At 46.4% G+C, this 22,035-nt stretch overlaps 1 protein-coding gene across 1 annotated transcript in view; it reads left to right on the top strand.

The window, feature by feature from the left end:
- Nucleotides 1-22,035, top strand: part of HDAC3 (histone deacetylase 3) — a 378,831-nt gene that overhangs the window by 147,926 nt on the left and 208,870 nt on the right. The window contains exon 4 of the mRNA XM_078653501.1: nucleotides 1,368-1,449. Within this exon, the coding sequence (XP_078509627.1) occupies nucleotides 1,368-1,449 (82 nt within the window). The remainder of the gene's footprint in view (nucleotides 1-1,367; nucleotides 1,450-22,035) is intronic.

The raw sequence follows: 22,035 nt of genomic DNA, 5'->3' as shown, positions 1-22,035 counted from the left end.
CGTGACGGAACCATTCCGTCACCAGTACAGCGCGCTCGTGACGGAGTGGTTCCATCACGAACGCTCAAGGGGTTAAAGTCCCTCTGCTCTGTTAAAGTCCCTCACCTTTGGCTCGGGCCTTTAATACTGCAGCGGGCCTTTAATATAGCCTCATAGCCCGCCGTAGCGAACTATAAGGCTATAATCACTACTCCAAGGAACGTCAACAAATCCTAATCCAATCCAACCATATTTGTAAAGTGCCGCTTATCATCCATGAGTGTATCCAGGCACTGAGTGTAATATTCAGCAAACCTTGATCACTGGCACGTGAAGAAGCTGAATAGTAATACCGGGAAACACGTGTTGTTTGAACAATTTATAGGAGAGAGAGGGACTCTTTTTACTTATGCGGATTTTCAATGGTTTTTTAAAGACCTTTTTGTAAATATTTTGAATCCAATATTTTGAATCAAATGAAAGTACATTTTCATTGTCTAAAATGTGGACAATTGCTACAATGTCATTAATGTGAAAGATGCAAACAAATTGCACTTGTAAAGAGGTTACTCCAACCTTAAACCCAGAACCATGTAGTACCAGTTCATATAAATGTTAAATACTATTGGCAGTGTCTTTGACTTGGTGGATTTGAGTCCGTGCAGTGTCACTGATGAACACAATCGTGGGTATCTTTTATTCTGTTGAATAACCTGAAAAAGAAATGTATGGACTACTAGAGTCCGTGACCTTTCCTTGTCCTGATTTATCTCCCGTTGGCTTTAGGATATGAAGATGATACGGCGAAATACAGTCTGTTAAGTTAATAGGGAAGTGAGGGTCATGCCCCCAGGACGTCAGGATCTCTTTACCACGCAAGTCAGTCTCTGAGATCTAAAAGACCTGGTCAATTGAAACAGAGCTTATTCCCAAGTTCCACTGTTCTTGGGACAATCAAAAAAGGCAGGGGCCCAGAAAAAAAGAGAAAGCAAGGCAGCACTTCTGTCAGAATACTGATGCATTGGGTAGTTTCCACATCATCCTTAGTCGTTCTCAAAATTGAAAGTTAAACTCTTGAATTAAACAACTTGTAATATTCTGAACCCCACACTGGATGGTAAGTTTGTGTGCACAGCATGTCATTCTGTAATAAAAATAGGCTACAAACAGTTGGTTACAGTTATATAATTTTGCTATTGATGTATGCTTTGTTTCTGTACCTATTCACAAAATAAACCTTAATTCAATTTGAGTTGTACGTCTCAAAGCCTTTTAGAACTTGTTGAAAAATGAGATGTCTGTTGAGGGCAACATAAACCAAGGGATTGGCATCTGCATTTGAAGAAATTATTTTTGTAATTCTGTTCTTTGTCTGTTTTCTTTTGCAGTCCTGTATTCCCAGGCCTATTTGAGTTCTGCTCTCGCTATACTGGCGCCTCACTGCAGGGGGCAACGCAGCTAAACAATAAGGTAGGCCTCCGATCCTGCTGCGTTTGTCCCAGGCTGGTATGCTCAGGAGGAGGTGCACTTAGGTTTTGTACATTTCTCTAGAACACTTTTAGTTCTTGTACCACCACACTATTTGACCTGCAAAAAAATATGCTCCAGCGCTTATGTTCTACTTTGTGTCAAATGAATAGTAAACTTGAAATCCAAATTCTGATAAATACTCCCAGTACCTCAAGTAATAAAGTTGGTGGGCAGGAGAGGGTTGGTAAGTCTCTCTTCATTGGCCTCACAATATTGGTGAATTGTACATGAATTTTTTATGCAAATCTCCAGCTTGGTAATTGTGTTTCTTGCAGGCCTTTTTATTGCTGATTCCCCCTCTCTAGTATGTCTTCTTGCATGTCACCCTTGGTATTCGTGCTCGTTTTTGTGCTGTTTTTTTCCTTGATTTGAAAGATTGAGTCTCTGGCTGGGATTCTAAAACTGCAGTTTTGAAGGGGATGTGTGGGTGGGAAAAGTATTTTCATTTATTGTTAATACATCAAAAAACGTTGTATGGATTACACTCGCCACCGGTCATTTTAGTTCTTTCTTGTTCCTACAGACATTTCCATGCGCATTAACATCTAGAAAGAACAATTGACTTCCACAACATTACTTCTGGAATGCAGAGGATTTGACAGTTCGTCTTCTGCACTCCCGGAGAAAATTATTCTTGTGCTTGTTTTCCCTCGCGTCCCATCCTGAAATATTTGTGTCAGACACTGTGACATGTAGTGTACTGATGTCACTTTGATAGAAAATGAAACCATTGGACACCAACTGGTTTCACTTTGGTCAATAATCAGGGGCCATAATTCTGCCCCTTTACACCGATCAAGAATGGAGAAAGTCATTTCTGGAAATTGGACCGGCCTCCTTTTGCTTCCTTAAAGAGGGAAAACGACCTGAAGCAGGATCCACCCATTAGACACCAGGGAAAATGATTTTGGGGATTTGGCCCTCTGGGCATGGGGCAGTGATGTCCCCAGTGCACTACAATCTTTCTGCCCCTCCACCCAGACTGACCCCCATTTGGACAGAAAGCCAACTAGACACAAGGGAATAACAGCTATAAGTAAGAAGAACATATGTGGTGCTTATCCAGGCATTGTTAAACTGTTATTCTGCCCCTTTGTCTAGTGAATTGGGGAGTGCGGTTTACCCCAACTGGGCGCCCAGGAAGGGGAGAGGCAAAAAGTCCTCTAGACATCAAGGAAAAACGACCAACAAAAAGGGAGGGGTGACAGCCGACTCGGGCATCGGACGTGCCCCTACCCTAGCGACAGGAAAACGCGAGCCATTAGATGAACATTTTAACTCAATCTAATCACAGTTTTCATCTATTTCTGTCATGGGTGCTAGGCCCAGACACCTAAGTGGCGTACCTTTTTATTGGAACAAGCGTGGGTATGCTGGGTTTTAAGTATTTTGTGGATTCTGCAGTTTCAGAAATGTTCTTAAAGAATTATGAACAAAATATGTGATTTTAGCCAAAAGTTTGATGTTTTCAAGACCTTGTAAGTACGAAAACGTAGTGGAATCCCCACATTTCACACCACCCTAGACTTCCCTAGGTGTCTAGTATTCAGAAATGTCTGGGTGTGGTAGTTTCCCTCGGGGTTGGCAGAGTCCTAGCCCAAATTCTACAGCTTCCCACATTGTCTAAGGGTTTTATTTTTCATGACAAAAATTGATTACCCCTTGATGAATTCATTTTCTTTACTTTTCAGAAACTAAATGCTTTCCGGGTTCACCCATGGGTTTCACTTGTGCTTCCCTAACAAACTGTCAACTTTTTGAAGCATTGAAGTAAAAAAAATTGACTGCCAGTTAGAAAAATGCAAAACCTGGGATTAAAAAAAGTTTAGTTTTTTTTCAGGACTCTGCTTGTTCTTCAAAAGCTGGAAAGATGGTGATTTTAGCTTAGCAAACCTTTAGTTCATGTCATATTTAGCAAAAATAGACTTTCTTCCACAGCATGGTTTTTTTCCCCATTGTTCCAAAAGCAAAAAATTATACTTTTCATGTGTTTTCTAGGTTCCCTTCATGGGGTATCCACAAGCCCTGTGTAATGGGGGAGGGGGAGAATGAACTGAGCGGAAACTAGGCTGTGTTATTGAAGGCCTTATTGATCTTAATAAACGTCTCCTTGCAACCAATACATCTGGGGATGTTGAAAAGAGTCCTTTGGAAGTGGGTGACAGTCCTCTTCTTGACGCTGTGTAGTCCGCTTCGCGTCTTCGACCTCGTCGGCTCTCGGGGGACTCCGTTATGTTAAAAAAAGACAATAGAGGAGAACGGGTGTGAGATCTCAGTTCGGGGACGTAAATGAGGAATGGGGAGTGAAGGGCCACCGCACACCATGCTACACACAACGAAAAAAACGTTTATGTGAAGAAAAACCATGAGGGTGCTCGCGTTAGGAGAAAAGTTGGCTGAAGAGGGAGAGACCGGGGTACACCTCCAGCCCAACACCCGCTTCGGTGCCTTGGTAAGCCACGCTCCTCTTAGAGCATGGCAGGCGGCTCGTGGTGCTGAGGGCCTCCTGGCAGTCTCGGGGTTCTTGTTGAGGTCGTCGTTCCGGCTGGTCTCTCTCCAGTTTCTTCCACTGCTCCGTAGAGGATCACGCTCCGGTTACTGGCGTCTTCTTCCTCCTTGGTGTTCGCACACACCTCCTTCCTGGTGTCGTCCGTCCTTATTGCGTGACACGTTGTGATGTCTTCCGGTGGCGGGGTTTCGATGGGAGAGAATCCCCAGTTAAAGGAGCCCTCTTCATAATCCTCCGATGCATTTAGGAGTGGTAGAGATGTTGAGCTCCAATCGTCCTGTTGGGGAATGACAAGAGGGGGATGTTACAGTCCACCAGTCCACACAATTGTTGTTTACCTTTGGTGTCAACCCCACTTTGTTACACCCCCTAACCCCCTTAAGACTCTGGGAGAGGGAACACCCATGATAGGTAGTCTGCACTACCATTGTCTTGTCCCTTTTGGTGACGTACCTCAAATGCAAAGGGTTGAAGAGCCAAGAACCAACGAAGGACTCTGGGGTTTTGGGATTTATTCCTAAATATCCACTGTACGGGGGCATGGTCAGTGTACAGAGTGAATAGCCTCCCTTCTAAGTAATATCTCCGCTTGTCTATTGCCCACTTTACCGCTAAGCTTTCTTTCTCAATTGTGGGGTATTTTACCTCCCTTGGGAACAGCTTCCGGCTTATGTACAGAATAGGATGTTCAACCCCCTCGTCCGCATCTGAGATAACACCGCCCCCAGCCCATAATTGGAGGCGCGAGTGTGAAGTATAAAGGGCTTGTTGAAGTCGGGTGATGCTAATAACGGACTCGTAGTGATGGTAGTTTTGAGAGTCTGGAAAGCCTCTACCATTTCTTTGGTTGGTTGAAGTAACAGCTGGGGCCTGGCATCTTTGCGGAGAATATCAGTTAGAGGGGCAGCCACTTCGGAAAATTGCGGTACAAATCGCCAATAATACCCCAACAAACCCAAAATGGCACGGAGATCTCTTTTGTTTGTGGGAAACTGGGTTTCTGCTATTGCCCGTACCTTTTCGGCTTGAGGTGCTATTGCACCATGTCCCAGAACATACCCCAGGGGTTTCGATGGGAGAGAATCCCCAGTTAAAGGAGCCCTCTTCATAATCCTCCGATGCATTTAGGAGTGGTAGAGATGTTGAGCTCCAATCGTCCTGTTGGGGAATGACAAGAGGGGGATGTTACAGTCCACCAGTCCACACAATTGTTGTTTACCTTTGGTGTCAACCCCACTTTGTTACACCCCCTAACCCCCTTAAGACTCTGGGAGAGGGAACACCCATGATAGGTAGTCTGCACTACCATTGTCTTGTCCCTTTTGGTGACGTACCTCAAATGCAAAGGGTTGAAGAGCCAAGAACCAACGAAGGACTCTGGGGTTTTGGGATTTATTCCTAAATATCCACTGTACGGGGGCATGGTCAGTGTACAGAGTGAATAGCCTCCCTTCTAAGTAATATCTCCGCTTGTCTATTGCCCACTTTACCGCTAAGCTTTCTTTCTCAATTGTGGGGTATTTTACCTCCCTTGGGAACAGCTTCCGGCTTATGTACAGAATAGGATGTTCAACCCCCTCGTCCGCATCTGAGATAACACCGCCCCCAGCCCATAATTGGAGGCGCGAGTGTGAAGTATAAAGGGCTTGTTGAAGTCGGGTGATGCTAATAACGGACTCGTAGTGATGGTAGTTTTGAGAGTCTGGAAAGCCTCTACCATTTCTTTGGTTGGTTGAAGTAACAGCTGGGGCCTGGCATCTTTGCGGAGAATATCAGTTAGAGGGGCAGCCACTTCGGAAAATTGCGGTACAAATCGCCAATAATACCCCAACAAACCCAAAATGGCACGGAGATCTCTTTTGTTTGTGGGAAACTGGGTTTCTGCTATTGCCCGTACCTTTTCGGCTTGAGGTGCTATTGCACCATGTCCCAGAACATACCCCAGGTACTTCACTTTCTGATAAGCTGCCCAGGATTTTCTGGAGTTAATGTGTAGGCCGTCTTGTCAAAGGGCTTGGAGAACTATCTGGAGATGCAATAGATTTTCTTCCCATGTCCTGCTAAAAATCACTATATCATCTAAGTATGCTGAACAAAAGGAATGGAAGTCTTGGAGTACTGTGTTCATTAAACGTTGGAACGTAGCAGGAGCCCTGTGTAGCCCGAACGGCAAGGCGTTGAATTCATAAAATCCTACTTCTGTTGCGAATGCAGTCTTCCTACGATCTTCCTCTCTCAAAGCTACCTCCCAGTAACCTTTAGTCAGGTCCAGCGTGGTAATGTACTTGGCATCCCCAAACTTTTCGATGAGCTTGTCGACTCGTGGGATGGGATATACATCGAAGGCAGATATGGCATTCAAGGCTCGGAAGTCCATACAGAACCATGTTGAGCCATCCGGCTTTGGCACTATCACTATTGGAGATGACCAATCGCTCACCGAAGGACGTATCACCCCCAACCGTAACATGTCCTGTATCTCCTTCTTCACTGTGGCCCTCTTTGCCGTCGGTATCCTATAGGGCCAGTGTTTTACCACCTTCCCTGGCGGAGTTGTTATACAGTGTTCAGCAAGACTCGTTCTCCCCGAAATATCTGAAAACAAAGCTGAAAACGGCAGCAAGGTTTCGTACTGTTGGACTCTAGCTTCTTTTGTGGGCGGATTTTGGTAGGGGCCCCAGCCATTTTTTTAACACTTTTTTTGTGAAAAGTTTGCGTCCTTCTCTGGGTCATTTGGATCTGGTATGATGTCTTTCAGACGATCCCCCACAACTTTATAAGGTCCTAACCATTTGGATTGGAATTTGTTTGAGGAATAAGGGAGAAGCACCAGGACCCAATCTCCAATGGACAAGTGTCTCCACCTCTTTCCTCGGTTATAATAGGCCTTTTGTTTTTCTTTGCTTTTTTTCTAGATGGAAGTAATTTCCATATCTTGGATTTCAGTTGTTGTGTGTATTTCAACATGCCTTTGTTCTCTTCTTCTTCCTCCCTCTCCCAAGCTTATTTAGTCATTTCTAGTAACGACCTGGGCTGCCTGCCATATAGTAGCACGAATGATGAGCAGCCCAGACTGCTTTGTACTTGTGCACGGATCACTTAGAGGACCAGGGGTAGCAATCGGTTCCATTCCTTTCCCTCGACTGCCAACATCTTTTTCAGAGTGGGCTTCAACGTCCTGTTGTACCTTTCCACAAGGCCATCCTTTTGGGGGTGGTAGTCGGCGGTTATGTGGCGCAGATTTAGGGTACGGCAGACCTCCATCATTAGACTGGATAGAAACGGTGTCCCTTGGTCCATGAGGCTTTCTCTTGGGAACCCTACCCTGGAGAAGAGTTCCAACAACTTGTCTGCGATGTTTCGAGATGTTTGGGCTTTAAGTGGGAAGGCCTCCGTAAAACTGGTGGCATAATCCACAATTACTAGGGCGTATTGGTTCCCTTTTTGCATCTGGGGTAGGGGTCCGATTAAGTCATTCCGATTCTTTCGAATGGGTTTCCTACTATCTGCAACGGCTGTAGGGGTACTGCCGGGTTCATTGGATGTTTTTTCTTCTGACATCCTTTGAAATCTGGCTATGGATTTTAATCTCTTTATAGACACCAGGCCAGAAGAGATGACGCAAAAGGTTTTAGGTCGTCTTCTTAGCGCCCGTGTGTCCCGAGGTGAGAGTGAGAGAAGAAGAGGATTTGATCTCTACAGGCCTTTACAATGCAACAGACCCTCTTTGATCAGGAAGTGGGGATAGGTGGGTGATGGATTGTCTTGGTTTGCATGAGCGGTCTCCCATGCGTTAAAGAGGGTGGCGTCATTAGCTTGAGCAAATCTAAAACTCCTATCCATTAACCAGGGTTCAGGGGACGTAAGGACAGGAAGTGAGTGGTTGGATACCTGTGTTTTGAGTGATATCTGGCGTCCCTTCTGTATGCTATGTCCGAACAACCGCAAGAAGTCCGGATTGTCTGCCCCCAAAAGCAGTTTCTCAGGTAGTCCCTCTACCACCCCCACCCGGACAGTACATGGATTCCCATTTGGTGGGGTGAGGGTTATGGAGGCCACAGGTTAAAGACGTACATCCCCATGTACGCCTCTGATGTGTACTAAGTTGTCCGGTATATACTGGGAGGGGACTACAAGGCTTTTCTGTACTACTGATTGCCTGCAACCTGAGCCTAGCAATGCTTTTACCCTCCTGCCATTCACCTGTACACTCACATAGAAGTGATCCCCATCTCTGCTGTGTATAAGATACACTTCGGAAGGTAGCCCACTTCCATTGGTTCTTCTGTGGGTCTACGTTTGGGGCAGAGCCGCGCTATGTGGCCCCAGTCACCACACACGAAACACTGTGGTCCGCGGAAGGTTGGCATGTCAGTTCGATTGGGCTTGATTCGTGTTGGTTCTAAGCCTGCTCGTTCTTTTTTTCCCGACTTTATCGGGATGAGTTTCGATGATTTTTCGCTATCCCACACAAGATTGCGTGGTTGGGCTCGCGAGAAAGTTGTAGCCATTTCCACGGCCAGCTCCAGGGAAAGCTGATGGAGTTGCTTTAACCACCTTTGTGTTCCATATGGTAGTGCCTCCAGGAATAGTTCCAAATATATCCGGTCCATAATTTCATCCTTGGAACTTGAGGCTGGTTTCAACCACTTGTCAGCTGCCATCTTGAGACTAAAGAAGAGAGTCTTAGGGTTCTCCCCCGGCCGGCCCCTCTCTTTCCTGAAACTCAACCGGTATACCTCTGCATCCAATCCGAGGTGATCCAATATGACGTCACAGTGGGCGTTAGCTACTTGGTATACTGACTGGGCTTCTCCAGTCAGCAAAGGAGCCAGGAAGAAGGGCCACTTGTCTTCAAGCCAGCCGCAGGCTCTTGTGGCACGTTTGAAATTCAATAAAAATGCTTCTGGATCCTCCCCGGCTATGTATTTTTGGAGGGAGATTCCCGAGTGTCTGTGTGTTGTACCCCTAACGTCTCTTTGAGGGGTTATGGTGGGTTCCTTTAGGTCTTTCTGCAGTCTCTATTTGGGTAGCTATAGAGTCTTTAAACACGTCCCGATCTGCTTGGGCTGATGTCATCTGCCTTTTGACGGCCCACTCTAGTCTCTCCTGGCCTTTTACCAGATGCTGTATGAGCACGTCCATCTCAGGTGTACTGATGGACTGGGATGGAGATCCCACTTCTGACACCAAATGTATTGGGGGAGGGGGAGAATGAACTTGGCGGAAACTAGGCTGTGTTATTGAAGGCTTTATTGATCTAAATAAACGTCTCCTTCATGCAACCAATACATCTGGGGGTGTTGAAAAGAGTCCTTTGGAAGTGAGTGACAGTCCTCTTCTTGAGGCTGTGTAGTCCGCTTCGCGTCTTCGACCTCGTCGACACTCAAGGGACTCTGTGAAGTAAAAAAAAAAATAAAAAAAAGGGAACATAGGAGAACTGGTATGAGATCGCAGTTCGGGGGCGCAAATGAGGGATGGGGAGTGAAGGGGCCACCGCACACCATGCTACACACACAACGAAAAGAATGTTTATTTGAAGGAAAACTGTGAAGGTGCTCGAGGTAGGAGAAAAGTGGGCTGAAGAGGCTATACCTCCGGATGCCCGTCCTGCCTCTCAATCCAACCGACACCCGCTCCCGTGCCTTGGTAAGCCACGCTCCTCCAAGAGCGTGGCGGGGCGTCTCCTGGTGCCGAGGGCTTCCTGGATGTCTCAGGGTTCTTGTTGAGGTAGTCGTTCCGGCTGGTCTCTCTCCGGTTTCTTCCGCTGCTCCGTAGAGGATCGCGCTCCAGTTACCAACGTCTTCTTCCTCCTTGGTGTTCCCACACACCTCCTTCCTGTTGTCTTCTGACCTTATTACGCGGCACGTCTTGACGTCTTCCGGTGGCGGGGTTTCGATGGGAGAGATGTTGAGCTCCAATCCTCCTGTTGGGGAGCTCCAATCGTCCTGTTGGGGAGAGACAAGAGGGGGAGAGGGGGATGTTGCCGTCCACCAGTCCGCACAATTGTTGTTTTCCTTTGGTGTCAACCCCCCTTTTTACACCCTGTATACCTTTTTATAATTCCATTCACGTGGGCAGCAAAAGATACAGTTGGCCTAGATAACTTTTGTGCAAACAGCAGTATTAAGGCAAAAATGTGAAGAGCGCCAAACCTTAAACAAAGGGCTCAGCACTGGCATGGGAAAAGCCTCAGCAGTTAAGGGGTTAGCTCATGTTGTAGGGATGTAGGTGGGTAATTGATTGCTAGGTCTGGCTTTACAGCTCACGCTTTTAACCTTATGTGATCTACAGAAAAGAGCTTTAAAAAAACAATTCTGAGAAAGGGGCTTTTGCTTCCTCCACAATTTGATTTTCCTCTCTACTGCATTTGGATTGGCCTGGGCAGAATTGTGTGCTTCAACAAAACAGTGCTAGTATTGTACATGTTGTAATCTGTATGGTAGGCCTGGTGTGGTTATGGTGACTGGCAAATGGCCACGGTTATAGGCCTGATTGATTCATTGGAAAGAATCATGTCAGATACCATAGGTCTGAGCAGTCTACTATGTAAAAGTAATGATAAAAGCAGTGGGCCTGACATTTTATATTGTGAAAAGAACATATTTAACGTGATAGGCCTTTATGGAATGGCTTGCCAAAAAAAATTAGGAAGTGGCTTTGCATAGTGAACACCCTGGTGCATACAGTAGGAAAGAGATTTACATTGTGATCTCCTTTGCCAAACAAAATACACAAAGGATTTACATTGTGAACCCTCTGACAAATACAGTAGGAAGGGGGTGAAGTTAGTAATGCATCCCTTTGTAGGTCCTGCCAGAGCAAGTGCTTGGTATGTTGAGGAGAGTTAATGTTCATGTCAGAGTGTACTTTGGGTCTGTCTAAATTGTTAGATGGGTCTCTTTAGGCAACAACCACAAGTCATTGCTTATGTACATGTTAGTCATTAGCCTTACTTTTTAATTTTTACACGTGATAACAAAGGTAGTATGCCTCTCTTTGTGTTTAACAATGTGACAGAGCTTGTAGAGTTCATTTTTTATCACAAAAAGCCTCATAATTTCGAGTAGATCCATGTTGGACAACTGTTAGTCTTTACAATTAGTGCCTTCTTTCCCACAATTGTCACTTGGTACCGCACAGATCAGGGAGGAGGTTGTTTTTTTAACGTATGTCTTTATTAGATTTTAATAGACCTCGACCATTAACATGTTAAGCCAACAGTTATACATAGGAGCAATATTAAAAACCTCTCCCGTTCCCTCAGCAAAGAGAATAAAAAATTAAAAAATCTTATCATATGCACATATTGTATAGAAGCCCAGGGTAATATTTAAGGTTCGTTGTCAATTTAACACTAAATCTAAAACATGAGAATAACAGTAGACCTTATAAGCTTACGTTGTTATACCACCAGACAGTTGAAGCACCCTAAAGATACTTCAGCACCCTCTGTCTAATCCATTACAGGATTGTAAATTTCAGGACGCTCCTTCCTGGCTCAACCCCTTCCTCTGGTTAGCTCCTGCTTCTAGCAAATAAACCACGCCCCCATACACCTATTCACACGGCCCTGCTCATTAGCAATGCAGTGGCCCTCCGTGCCAATCCCATTAGCACTGCTGCATCTGACAGACCTCCTCCCCCGCAAACATGTGTCTTATATGTTTCGGAGTGAGATAGTCCTGATGCAAGTAATTAAACTGCATGAAATAGAATCTACTGTTTCAGGACACCTTAATGAATTCCTTGAATGCTCCCCATTATTCATCCGTTAACTCTAGATGCATGCAGTTGGTCCATCTATTTCTGACCTCAACACAATTGCGTGACTAGTGTGATTGCGGAGCTCTATATAGCAATGTGACTGTCTTTCTCCCATTCTCTCATGCATCAGCAGACATTGAAGTGTTGCTTCTCTTAAGGGCTCTTCTGGGCCTCACAATGTGCGCATCGTAGGCAATAGTGCTTTGTGTGTCAAGAATTGATTGTGTCCCATCCCTTATTTCTCCACTATACCCTGTAATGTATTACGTTTTACCTGATCGTACATGTCACCTAGGGTGTGAATTTCCACTTCGGACCATGACCTCGTATTATATGTAATAGCAGTATCTCTGAGTTGAAGCAATACCCAAAGCGGCAATTGTGGAATATATGGGCACGACGCAGCCTTAGGCTGCACATATCTGCCCAAACAGACTTTAGCCATCCTGTAAAGTCTGTCCATGCCAGACCCAGAGCTTTTAACAGCTGTCCTTTCCGGAGTGTCTCTGTCCCTCAGCCACCTCATGAACTACTGCATAGTAACACTCTTATTTGGGGTGCCCAAGCCTCCCTCTAATAACGGAAGATGCGAATTGTGCAGAGGGACCCTCTAATGACCCTGGTCCCATGGCTTGGAGCATGGCATGCAGCACCATAATAAGGTGTCTACTAAACACCACTGGCAGAGCCGAGAATAAGTACAGGAATTGCGACAGCACCAACATTTTGGCTATTTACACAAAACCCAGTGGGGACAGTAGGAGTGTGCACCAGTAGGACACATATTGTCATGACGAAACCAGCACTATGCTCAAATTCACTTTGATCAAATCCTCTTTAATCAAATCGTTTTCAGAATGGTACACATTAACCCCCAAATACTTTAAAGTGACTTTGTTCTATTCTAGTCCAGTGAGGGGCATAGGCTCTGGCTCCATTTTCCTACTGCGTCTAAGCGAGATTGGGCAGGACTTAACTCAATCTATCAGGAGACCCTAAACATACAAAACATATTTTACTCCATCACCAGTGCATCAAGGGCTGTCGGGGTTTTCGGAGATATACCACAGCATCGTTTTCATACACTGCTATTATATGCCAGAATCTCCTAGTACGTAGGCCTCACTCTCGACATCTCCGACATAGGAGAGATGCTAGGTTCTCCATTGCCATGGCAAAAATAACTGGGAAAAGGGCGCACCCATGTCTGATGCCGCTGTGAAACCCCATAACACTTTGATTTGACTCATCCAATCTGGATCCATTTCGGTGGCACCCAAATATCATAACTGTACCCACCCAGAAAAATTTAGCCTAATCCTATACTCTCGAGAACCTCCATGAGGTAAAGCCGGCCCAGGGTATCTAAGTCCTTTTCTATTCAAGAGATACCATCACCGATAATTCCTCTCCATCTGCTCCAACATTCATCAGACCAAATAAACTTCGTATATTCATAAAAGTATTATTAGTTGGGATAAACCCATTTTGGTCCAAGGGGATTTCCATGTGCAAAACTGGCATGAGCCTATTGACCAAAATGTCACTCAAAATTTTATAATCCTGATTCAAAAGTGAGAGTGGCTTATAGGACCTTTCACCGAGGGGCTCTCTATCCTGCTTAGGCAATACTGCTATCAGGGCCTCCCTCATAGATCTGGTTAACTCCCCTCTTTGCTTAGCGGATTGGTACATAAATAGTTGTCAATGGTAGTTCTGTAAGTGGCATGGCACTCTACTGGCAGGCCGTCCATACCCGGCATCCAGTTTCTTGTTATTTGATCTATGGCTGCTTGAGCCTTTACAGGCAGCAAAGGCTCCTCAAATTCCTGATGCTGTAAGTGGTTCATCCAAGGGATTAAAATGCCCTCAGTATAAGCCCGTAATAATTGCAATTTCAGATCCAAGCCTGGTGCATACAATGATTCGATATAATCTGCAAATACCTCATCGATGGTCCCTTGCGTGTTTCATATGGCATAATTATGGGGTTCTCATGGCACTATTGGAACTCTAGATACTTCTGACCCAAAGAGCATGGCAAGGATCCTGCCGGCTCTATACACTTCTGCATGTTGATGTGCCACAGACTCCTTGTAATCTGTTTTCTAATCGGTTCAGCAACTAGGAGTACTCTCTTTTTAGCTCTCGCAGTTTTCCTCCCACAGTCAGGACGTAACTGCCTCTTTTTAAGCATGTCCGGTATCTTAATGCCTCATATCATACTAATATTGTGCACAGGTATAGCCACATTAAAGACGCCCCACTCAGCTATACCATACGTTGTCAAACCCTCATTCTCTGCAAAATATTGGTTTATGTATGTGCTTATTTTTTCATGGAATGGACCATTAAACAAGACCTCCGCTCTCAGCCTCCAAGTGGCGACATAAACCGTACTCCTTTCCCAGGCTATGACCATTTTTTACTGATTATGGTCTGTAACCTTAAGGGTCCACAAGGAGGGAAGGAGCCAACACTGAAGTGCTTTATAACTGGTTTATTGACTGGTTTAACAAAGTCTAGGCATGACCTAATATCAACTTAGGTCCATAGGGCAAAAGGTCTTTGCGGGAAGGGGTTGGCGTCTGGTCCTGGGCTGGCGCAGTCCTCCTCTTTCGTCCCGTCTCGCTCGAACCCAAAACAAAAGGAAAGATACGTGGCCGTTAGATCACCGCACGTTTAAAGTTCAATGCTTGGGGAAGGGAGTGAGGGTAACACTCATGAGGTAGGTAAGAGACCGACACCAGATGTACTAACCCTGAAGGTGAAGGGTGAAGTGCTCAAAGTCAACAGTGCCCAGGCAAAGTCCTCCCTCCTCCCTCGGTTACCCGGTCCCTGCTCTTTTAAAACTTAACAAGGCACGCAAGCGTTCCCGTACCTGGTATAGCCACGCGTCTTCCTGTGCGTGGCTGGGCGATGCGTGGGGACGTTGGCCTCCGGGCTTCTCCTGCGTTGCTGCCTCTGGTTCGTCCTCTCGGTCAGGCAGACGGATACTGGTTTCTCCAACTTCAGCTTGGACCGTCTCTCCAGGGGTTGCTCTGACTCCAGCGTCCTCCAGTTCTCCGCGGTGGGTGGTTTCTCTTCGGCTTTCCGACTCCAAGTCACGACACACCATCCACAACTCGGCGTCTTCGGGGTCCGCCTTTGTCCTCCCTGTGCCCGACACCGATTGGCTTGCGGACTCCGCCGTCACAGGGGTGGTGTTCCAGTCGGGGTAGTCTAGGCCATCCTTAAAGGGCCCGGACCAGTCCTGAAAGCGAGATTGAGAGTCCGTTACGGAGCAGGTCTTGACCCCGTGACATGGTCGAACAATGTGTGCCCCAAAAAGTCAGTGTCAACCACAGATCCTGGTTACTCAACCCTAAATCTATTCTGGTATGGAGCTGGTGTACTGGTGAGTTGAACGAGTATTCACTGGTCTCTGGTTGCATGAGCCTCCACAGTTGATACAACTTCAATCTATCCAGCCAGTCTATAAAGTGTCATTACCATGTCAGCAGTGTTCGGCAAGGGTGGGTCAGATCTATTGGCAGCTGTAGCACAAATACAATTACAGTGCCCTCTTCCCCCCCCCCCCCTCTCCCCCTCACCCCCCACCCACGTAACCACCCCCCCTCACAAGGAGCTCGCAGGATGGAGCAGACTCGTTTACAGTGTAAGATACCCCCTGTGATATTTTTTAGGCTATGTCATTTTTTTCACCCTGAGTAATTTGCAAGACCCCAATATTAGGGGTTCAAATGTATAAATCCACCTGAAATCTTGCAACTAATGGTCATTACGAGTGTAGTATTTAGTTTGTTTTAATACCTTTACTTTTTTTAATAAATAAGCAATGTCTGGACATGGATTTGAGTGTCATTGTTCTTATTTCCTAACCCACAGCACCTCCCTGAGTCAGTCCTAAACTGCTTAACAACTTATCTTTACTGCAGTGCTTCCCAAGCGTTTTAGAACCATGGATAACTTTTTCCGACAACAAACTTTCTATAGCCCAGCTAGATTGTCACATGATGCACTTTAATTTTCTTTCTCTGACTGAAAAGTGAGAGGAGTTTGTAAACACCAATCTCCCATATTAAACAATAAACAACAATTTGTTATACATAGCCTGAAATTTGGCCCCTCCCGTGTTTGAAGCGCAGCAACCGTGACAAGAGAAATACTGAATTTAGAGGCATCTTTATGCATTGCTTGGACTTTTGTAACCCACAAAAAATTGGCAAACGACCCACAGTTTGGGAAACACTGCTTTAGAGACCCATTTTGCTAGGGGCGCACTTGGTCCCCAGTTTGATGGTCTCTGGTCCACAGACCCCCATCTTACCAGACACGAAAGACCCCCTATTTTACACAGTTGGGGCTAGTAACTTCTGACTGTCATCAGACCTGATGATCTGGATTTCAAAAATAAAATAGGAAGAGGTTTAACATTTTGAACTCTGTGACCAGTCCAAGCCCTTCTGTGCCTGTCCGCAATGACTTACGCTCCCTGAAGTCACTTATCTGACACAGCTCTACATAGCCCAAGTTGGCCCAATTAACATACAGCTACACATTTTTGTAGGATCATTTTAACACCAGACACTTTGGCATTTAAAATATTAAAGAAAATGTTTTACACCGGAGAGGGGATCATAAAGGAGTTTGTATCTTCAATGAACAGGGCATTCAGTTTATAATTGCAGCAATGTCATGTAATCTCTCCACAATAGCCCACAGACATGAGAGAAACTATCTCTTTGAACAATATTACCACCAAATGTTGCTTTTAACAGAAACACGGCTTTCACCTCTTTCTTAATCTCTCTTAAATGAATGTTTTCTGTCAATTTTAAAATCAAACCCATAGATCATATTGATATACCTAGGGGAACGTTGCTTTTATTATTCAGGACTCCTTAATCTTGAGTGAGGAACACTTGCTATCTACTCCTAGATTTCACAGCGTAGCTTTTTCATGCAAAATTAAAAACATACTGTGGTGGTGATCCACAAGCCTGGGAAGCCGTCCATGGATTGTGGGTCCTACCAACCAATTTCTCTCCTGAATGTGGAGTTCAAAGTGCTAGCTTCTATCTTGGCAAACAGACTGGTCTGGTTGATCACTTCCTTAATACATGCTGATCAGTCAGGATTCATGTCAGGGAGAACGACTCGATTTAATCTGAGATGATTAGCGAACTGGATGAGTACGATCCAAGGCAGAGCAGCATATGTTACGGTCACTGGACGCGGGATTGGCCTTCGATGCAGTCCACTGGCCTTTTATGTGGCAGACACTAAGGAAATTTGGGTTTGCCCCCAAATTTATAGAATGAATTCAGCTACTTTACAGGTCCCCGACTGCCAGGGTGAGGGTGAAAGGGGCAACGTCAGAGGAATTTGAGATAGAAAGAGATACGAGTCAGGGGTGCCCATTGTCTCAGATGCATTTTGCATTGACTCTGGAGCCACTAACCTGTCTTATCAGAGCATACCCACAAGTAAAGGGATTCAGGACAGGTGGAAGGGAAGAACACGTCTCACTTTATGCGGATGACGTCCTCTTGTATGTCACTGATTGCCTATCTACAATCCCGACTCTTTTTCGAGAATTGGACGCATTTGGGAAACATGCAGGTTATAAGATCAATTGGGGTAAGTCGATCCTTTACCTAGTGTGCGGGCCACTTGACACGCAGGATCTCCCCCAAGAACTTAAAGTTACTTCAGACGGGTTTAAATACCTGGGGATATATATATCCATGGACAGCACACGCAGCCACTTGCAAAACGTTTGAAGGGTATTAACTGACTTTAAGGCTGGCGTGGAGAGATGGAGAAGGCTGCCCCTCACACTGCTGGGAAGTGCGGCAATGTACAAAATGGGTTCGAGGCATGTGGGCTGCTGAATTCATATCTTTAGCATAGATCGCCGCCTAGTGTTGGGTCCGGATGATTGCACATTGTTGTCCTGGAAGAGTCTTTGAAGTATCACGAGATAGGTGGCTCCTCCCCTGGACTACAGTGCGCATGGGCATCGACTCCATCTTCAGATTGTTTTTTTCCGCCATTGGGTTCGGATGTATATTTGTTAACTCAAGTTCGGAATCAATAGAAAACTTCTTTTTGGCCAAAAGGCCTTTAATTATCGTCGGTATTGTCTTGCGGTCGGTGCCCAGTTCTTGTTCCAGCTCGGTTTTCCGAGCCGAACCTCCAGAGGAGCCGCGTGGCTTTTCGGCACTGAAGGCCCGATCGACGCCAGAGGTCTTATCGACGAACCATCATGGAACGGAGCCCGTTCAAAGATGTCCCGTTTGCAACTCAAAATATCCTCATATCGACGTCCACCCGATGTGCAATAAGTGCCTGTCTCCGGATCACGATGAAGCCAGCTGTATGGCTTGTTCTCGTTTCCGCTCCAAGAAGACGATTCGACTTCGTCGCGCAGCGCGCAAGGAGGCCCAGCAGACGGCACCTGACCCAGTGAACATTTTCGATACCGAAGAGGATGAGGGAGTCGAGCAGGAAGTTCAAGAGTCTGATCCTGCATCGGAAATCGACTTAAACTACGACGCAGATGTCGAGATGGTCGATGTTGAAGACGTCGTCGACGAGGTAGGAGACGACGAGGTGGGGCCGTAGGAGATAGCTCGGGCGAAGAGCAAGACCCGATCGATGGTACGGGGCCCGAGAACAAGACACTCAATAAGGCTCAGGTAGAGGGATCGCCACATGGCCTCACCCGAGATCGTACACTTAGTTCTACGGCCTCGCCTCGGGGCCCGGCTACGGACATTTCTAGCGAGCCACTGGTTGACCGATCGAACCCGAAAGAGAAAGCATCGGTGTCCACACCACCTAAAGCACTGGAGGCAAAATCGAAACCAAAAGTGCGTATTGCTTTGGTCGGCTCGAAGTCTTCCGAACTATCGGCACCGACGAAGCAAAAGAGTGTTATCGACCCGGGGAGGTCGCTGAAGGGTGTCGAGCCGAAGACTGCGACACAGAAAAAAATGGTCAAGGACATCGACACGAAAAAGTCGGCGCCGAAGGCCGTCGACACAGAAAAAGGACTCGGAATTCAGACGGTTCTCGATCCTACGCATCGACCAGACAAGACTAAGAGCGGCAAAAACCTCGAGTCCACACCTGGCGGTGCCTCGAAGGAACCCGTCGAGTCGACACAGCCGTCCGCCTCCTTTACCAAGCAGGTGTCGGACTCGCTGAAACGCATTAAAGAGAAGGCTTCTACTGTCGGACCGAAGGACACTCCACCACCGAAGCCTACCACTAAACCTCAGAAATCGTCGGCGCCCATCCAGTTCACACTGCCGCCGAAAGTGGTACCTAAAGCCTTCGCCCCTAAAACGTCCGTCGACGAGTCCAAAAGGGTGTCTATGGGGCCGAAGCCTACAACTGCGGAACTTGTCACAAAGCATCGACAGCCCCCGCTTGAAGAGCAGTCGAGGCAATTCATCGACGCAGACACGGGTAGACTTTCTATTTATAAACGAAAGATCGCCTCTGAACAGCCTATGGAGTCATATAAAATTCCATTAAAAAAGAAGAAGGATTCTACTGCTTCACCTCTTCTTGTTGAGCCTATTTCACCACATGGCCAAAACCCTGCTCCTATCTCGCCACTTTACTCGGATGTGGAGACAGGGGAAGGTGACAATGAGGAGTACAGTTATCCTATAGGCACTGATCCTGAAGATCACAATGAACCCTGGGCAGTCGCTGCTGACCCAGGAGATCCACACACTGCCCCGGACAGTCAGGTGTATGCTGTGAAAACCTCGCCTACTGAAGACTCAGCGGCGTTTAATGCGCTTATTGAAAGGGCAGCCAAAAATCATGATGTCCAGCTCCATGCTGACCCTGTTGAAGTGGATTTATTGTTTGACACCTTCTCCACCTCGGAGAGAACTGTCAAAACTCTACCAATGCTAAAGGGTGTCTTAAAACATGCTGGAGACATTTTTAAAGAAAACACGAGAGCAAGGGTGATAAACCCCAGGATTGAGAAAGTACAAACCTGCACCTGGGGACCCTACCTATATTAAGGGACAGTTGCCGTTGGACTCTCTGGATGTTTCCAATGCCCGGAATAGGGCAAACTCGCAAACAACGGGTGATGCTCCTCCCCCTGACAAAGAGTCTAAGGTGCTAGAAACATCAGGGAAAAGGGTGGCGGCTCAAGCGGCCAATATCTGGCGCATTTCCAACACTCAGGCACTCTTAGCCAGATATGACGGGGCTCATTACGATACACTTGAAACCCTGTTACAACACTTGCCAGATGAATATAAGGAGGCAGCAGAGATGCTCATACAGGAAGGGAAGCTTATATCAAATGCATCTATCAAGTGTGCGCTGGACGCAGCAGACACCACGGCAGGGCAATTACCACAAGTGTGATGTTGCGCCGACATGCCTGGCTGAGAATCTCCGGTTTCAAGCCCGAAATACAAACCACCATACTCAATCAGCCTGTAAACCCTGATCACTTATTTGGACCAGAGGTGGACACCACCTTGGAAACAAGCATTTACAATGCAACGGTTTCGCCTTTGCAAAAGTTAGAGCTATTGGCATTGTAAATGACAACATTTTTATTTGTGTTGGTTTTGAAAACAGATAAATAAATGGCATTGTCAATTACAATGGCAATAGCTTAATCTCTCGCAAATACCACCCACACACCCACAGAGAGCATCCCCACACACACACACACACACACACAGAGCCTCCCCACACACACCCACACAGAGCCACCCACACAGAGCCCCCCCACACCGAGCCCCCCCACACACCCACACAGAGCCCCCACACAGAGCCCCCCCCACACACTGCGAGCCCCGCCTCACACACCCACACAGAGCCCCTCCCCCCCACACACACACACTGCGAGCGAATCTGGAGGCAAGCAAAGGCAGGTGAAACAAGCAGGGTAGGTGAGAGAGCCCCCCCAGAGAAAAAGGGACAGATTAGGATTACAGAAATCAAGCAACGTCAGAGGAGGGTCAGAGAAAGTAAACAAGGACAAGGCAACCAATTGGAGACTTGGCAATGAACCTGTGGCAAGCAGGGGCAGAAGAGGGTCAAAGAAAGCAAAAACTGCCATGTTTGGGCTCTAGCTACCCCTAAAAGAGAAGAAAGCCAAGAAGGTTCTGATCATGGTCGGCTAAGATCAGAGGTTGGTGGGGACATTACTGTCCTTCTTGTGTAAGAGCTGCAGTCTCTCACATGCCAGGCCACTGACCCTGCGCACACACAGAGCTAGCCCTGATTGTACATGTACAGACGAAGAAGCGCCATTTCCTGATTCAAATAGAAGCCTAAGTGGCCCTCTCTGTTAGTTGACACACAAGGGAGAGACCCTGTCTGTTCCTGTGTTAAACATAAATAGGTAGCCTAATTCATATATACACACTGAAGAACCACTCTGCTTCTGAGCACATCCAAAGGTGTCCTCCCTGCTCCTCTACCCAGAAGGGGCGGGATGTGCAGCCTGCCGATTTCAGAACAGGAGGGTTTGCAAATGCCCCAGCCCCCAATTACCACACAAGCATATTTGGATATGGGCAATGTTGTATTCTGGCAACACATGTTATCTTTCTAATGCAGATGATATCGTTTGACACCGATCTGTGGAGAAGCTACCGGTGAGCAGTTGATAATGCATCTGTAATTAGAAAAGGCAGAGCTGTGAAGAGACTCCCGGTAAGCTGTCGTTAATGTGCATCTGTTTAGAAAGGCAACGCTGTGTGATACTAATTTGAGGAGCTTAGGACTTTAAGATCGTGCAAAGCTAGGAGCAGTTGCTGCTTCTGTCAAATGTGGAGTGGAAATGGAAGCGCAGTTAGGAACTACACTGAGGAGTTTGAAACTTTAAGATCGTTTAAAGCAATAGAGCGGTTGCCGCTTCTGTCAGTTATGGAGAGGAACACGTTTATTTTAAGGCGCAGCGATATTGATTGAAATAACAAAGAGAGTGTACACAGTGCCGTATGTGCAGAGAAATTAGGACTGCCTTGCGGGTGAAAAGCTAAGAGCTGCTGCGTTTTTAGTTAGATGGAGAAAGGAACACATTTATCATCAGGAGGAAAAGCGGATGCACTGAAACAAACTGCGGTGCAATATTAATTGGCACAACAGAGGGAGTGTGTACAGTGCCGTATGAGCGGAACAATTGACAATGCCTTGAAGGTGAAAAGCAAAGAGATGCTACTGTTTCAAATAGACGGTGACAGGAACAC

Source organism: Lissotriton helveticus, chromosome 7 (assembly GCF_964261635.1).
Source record: "Lissotriton helveticus chromosome 7, aLisHel1.1, whole genome shotgun sequence".
Classification (NCBI taxonomy): Eukaryota; Metazoa; Chordata; class Amphibia; order Caudata; family Salamandridae; genus Lissotriton; species Lissotriton helveticus.
The sequence above is the reverse complement of the archived record's forward strand: the minus strand, read 5'-3'. Positions and strand labels throughout refer to the sequence as shown.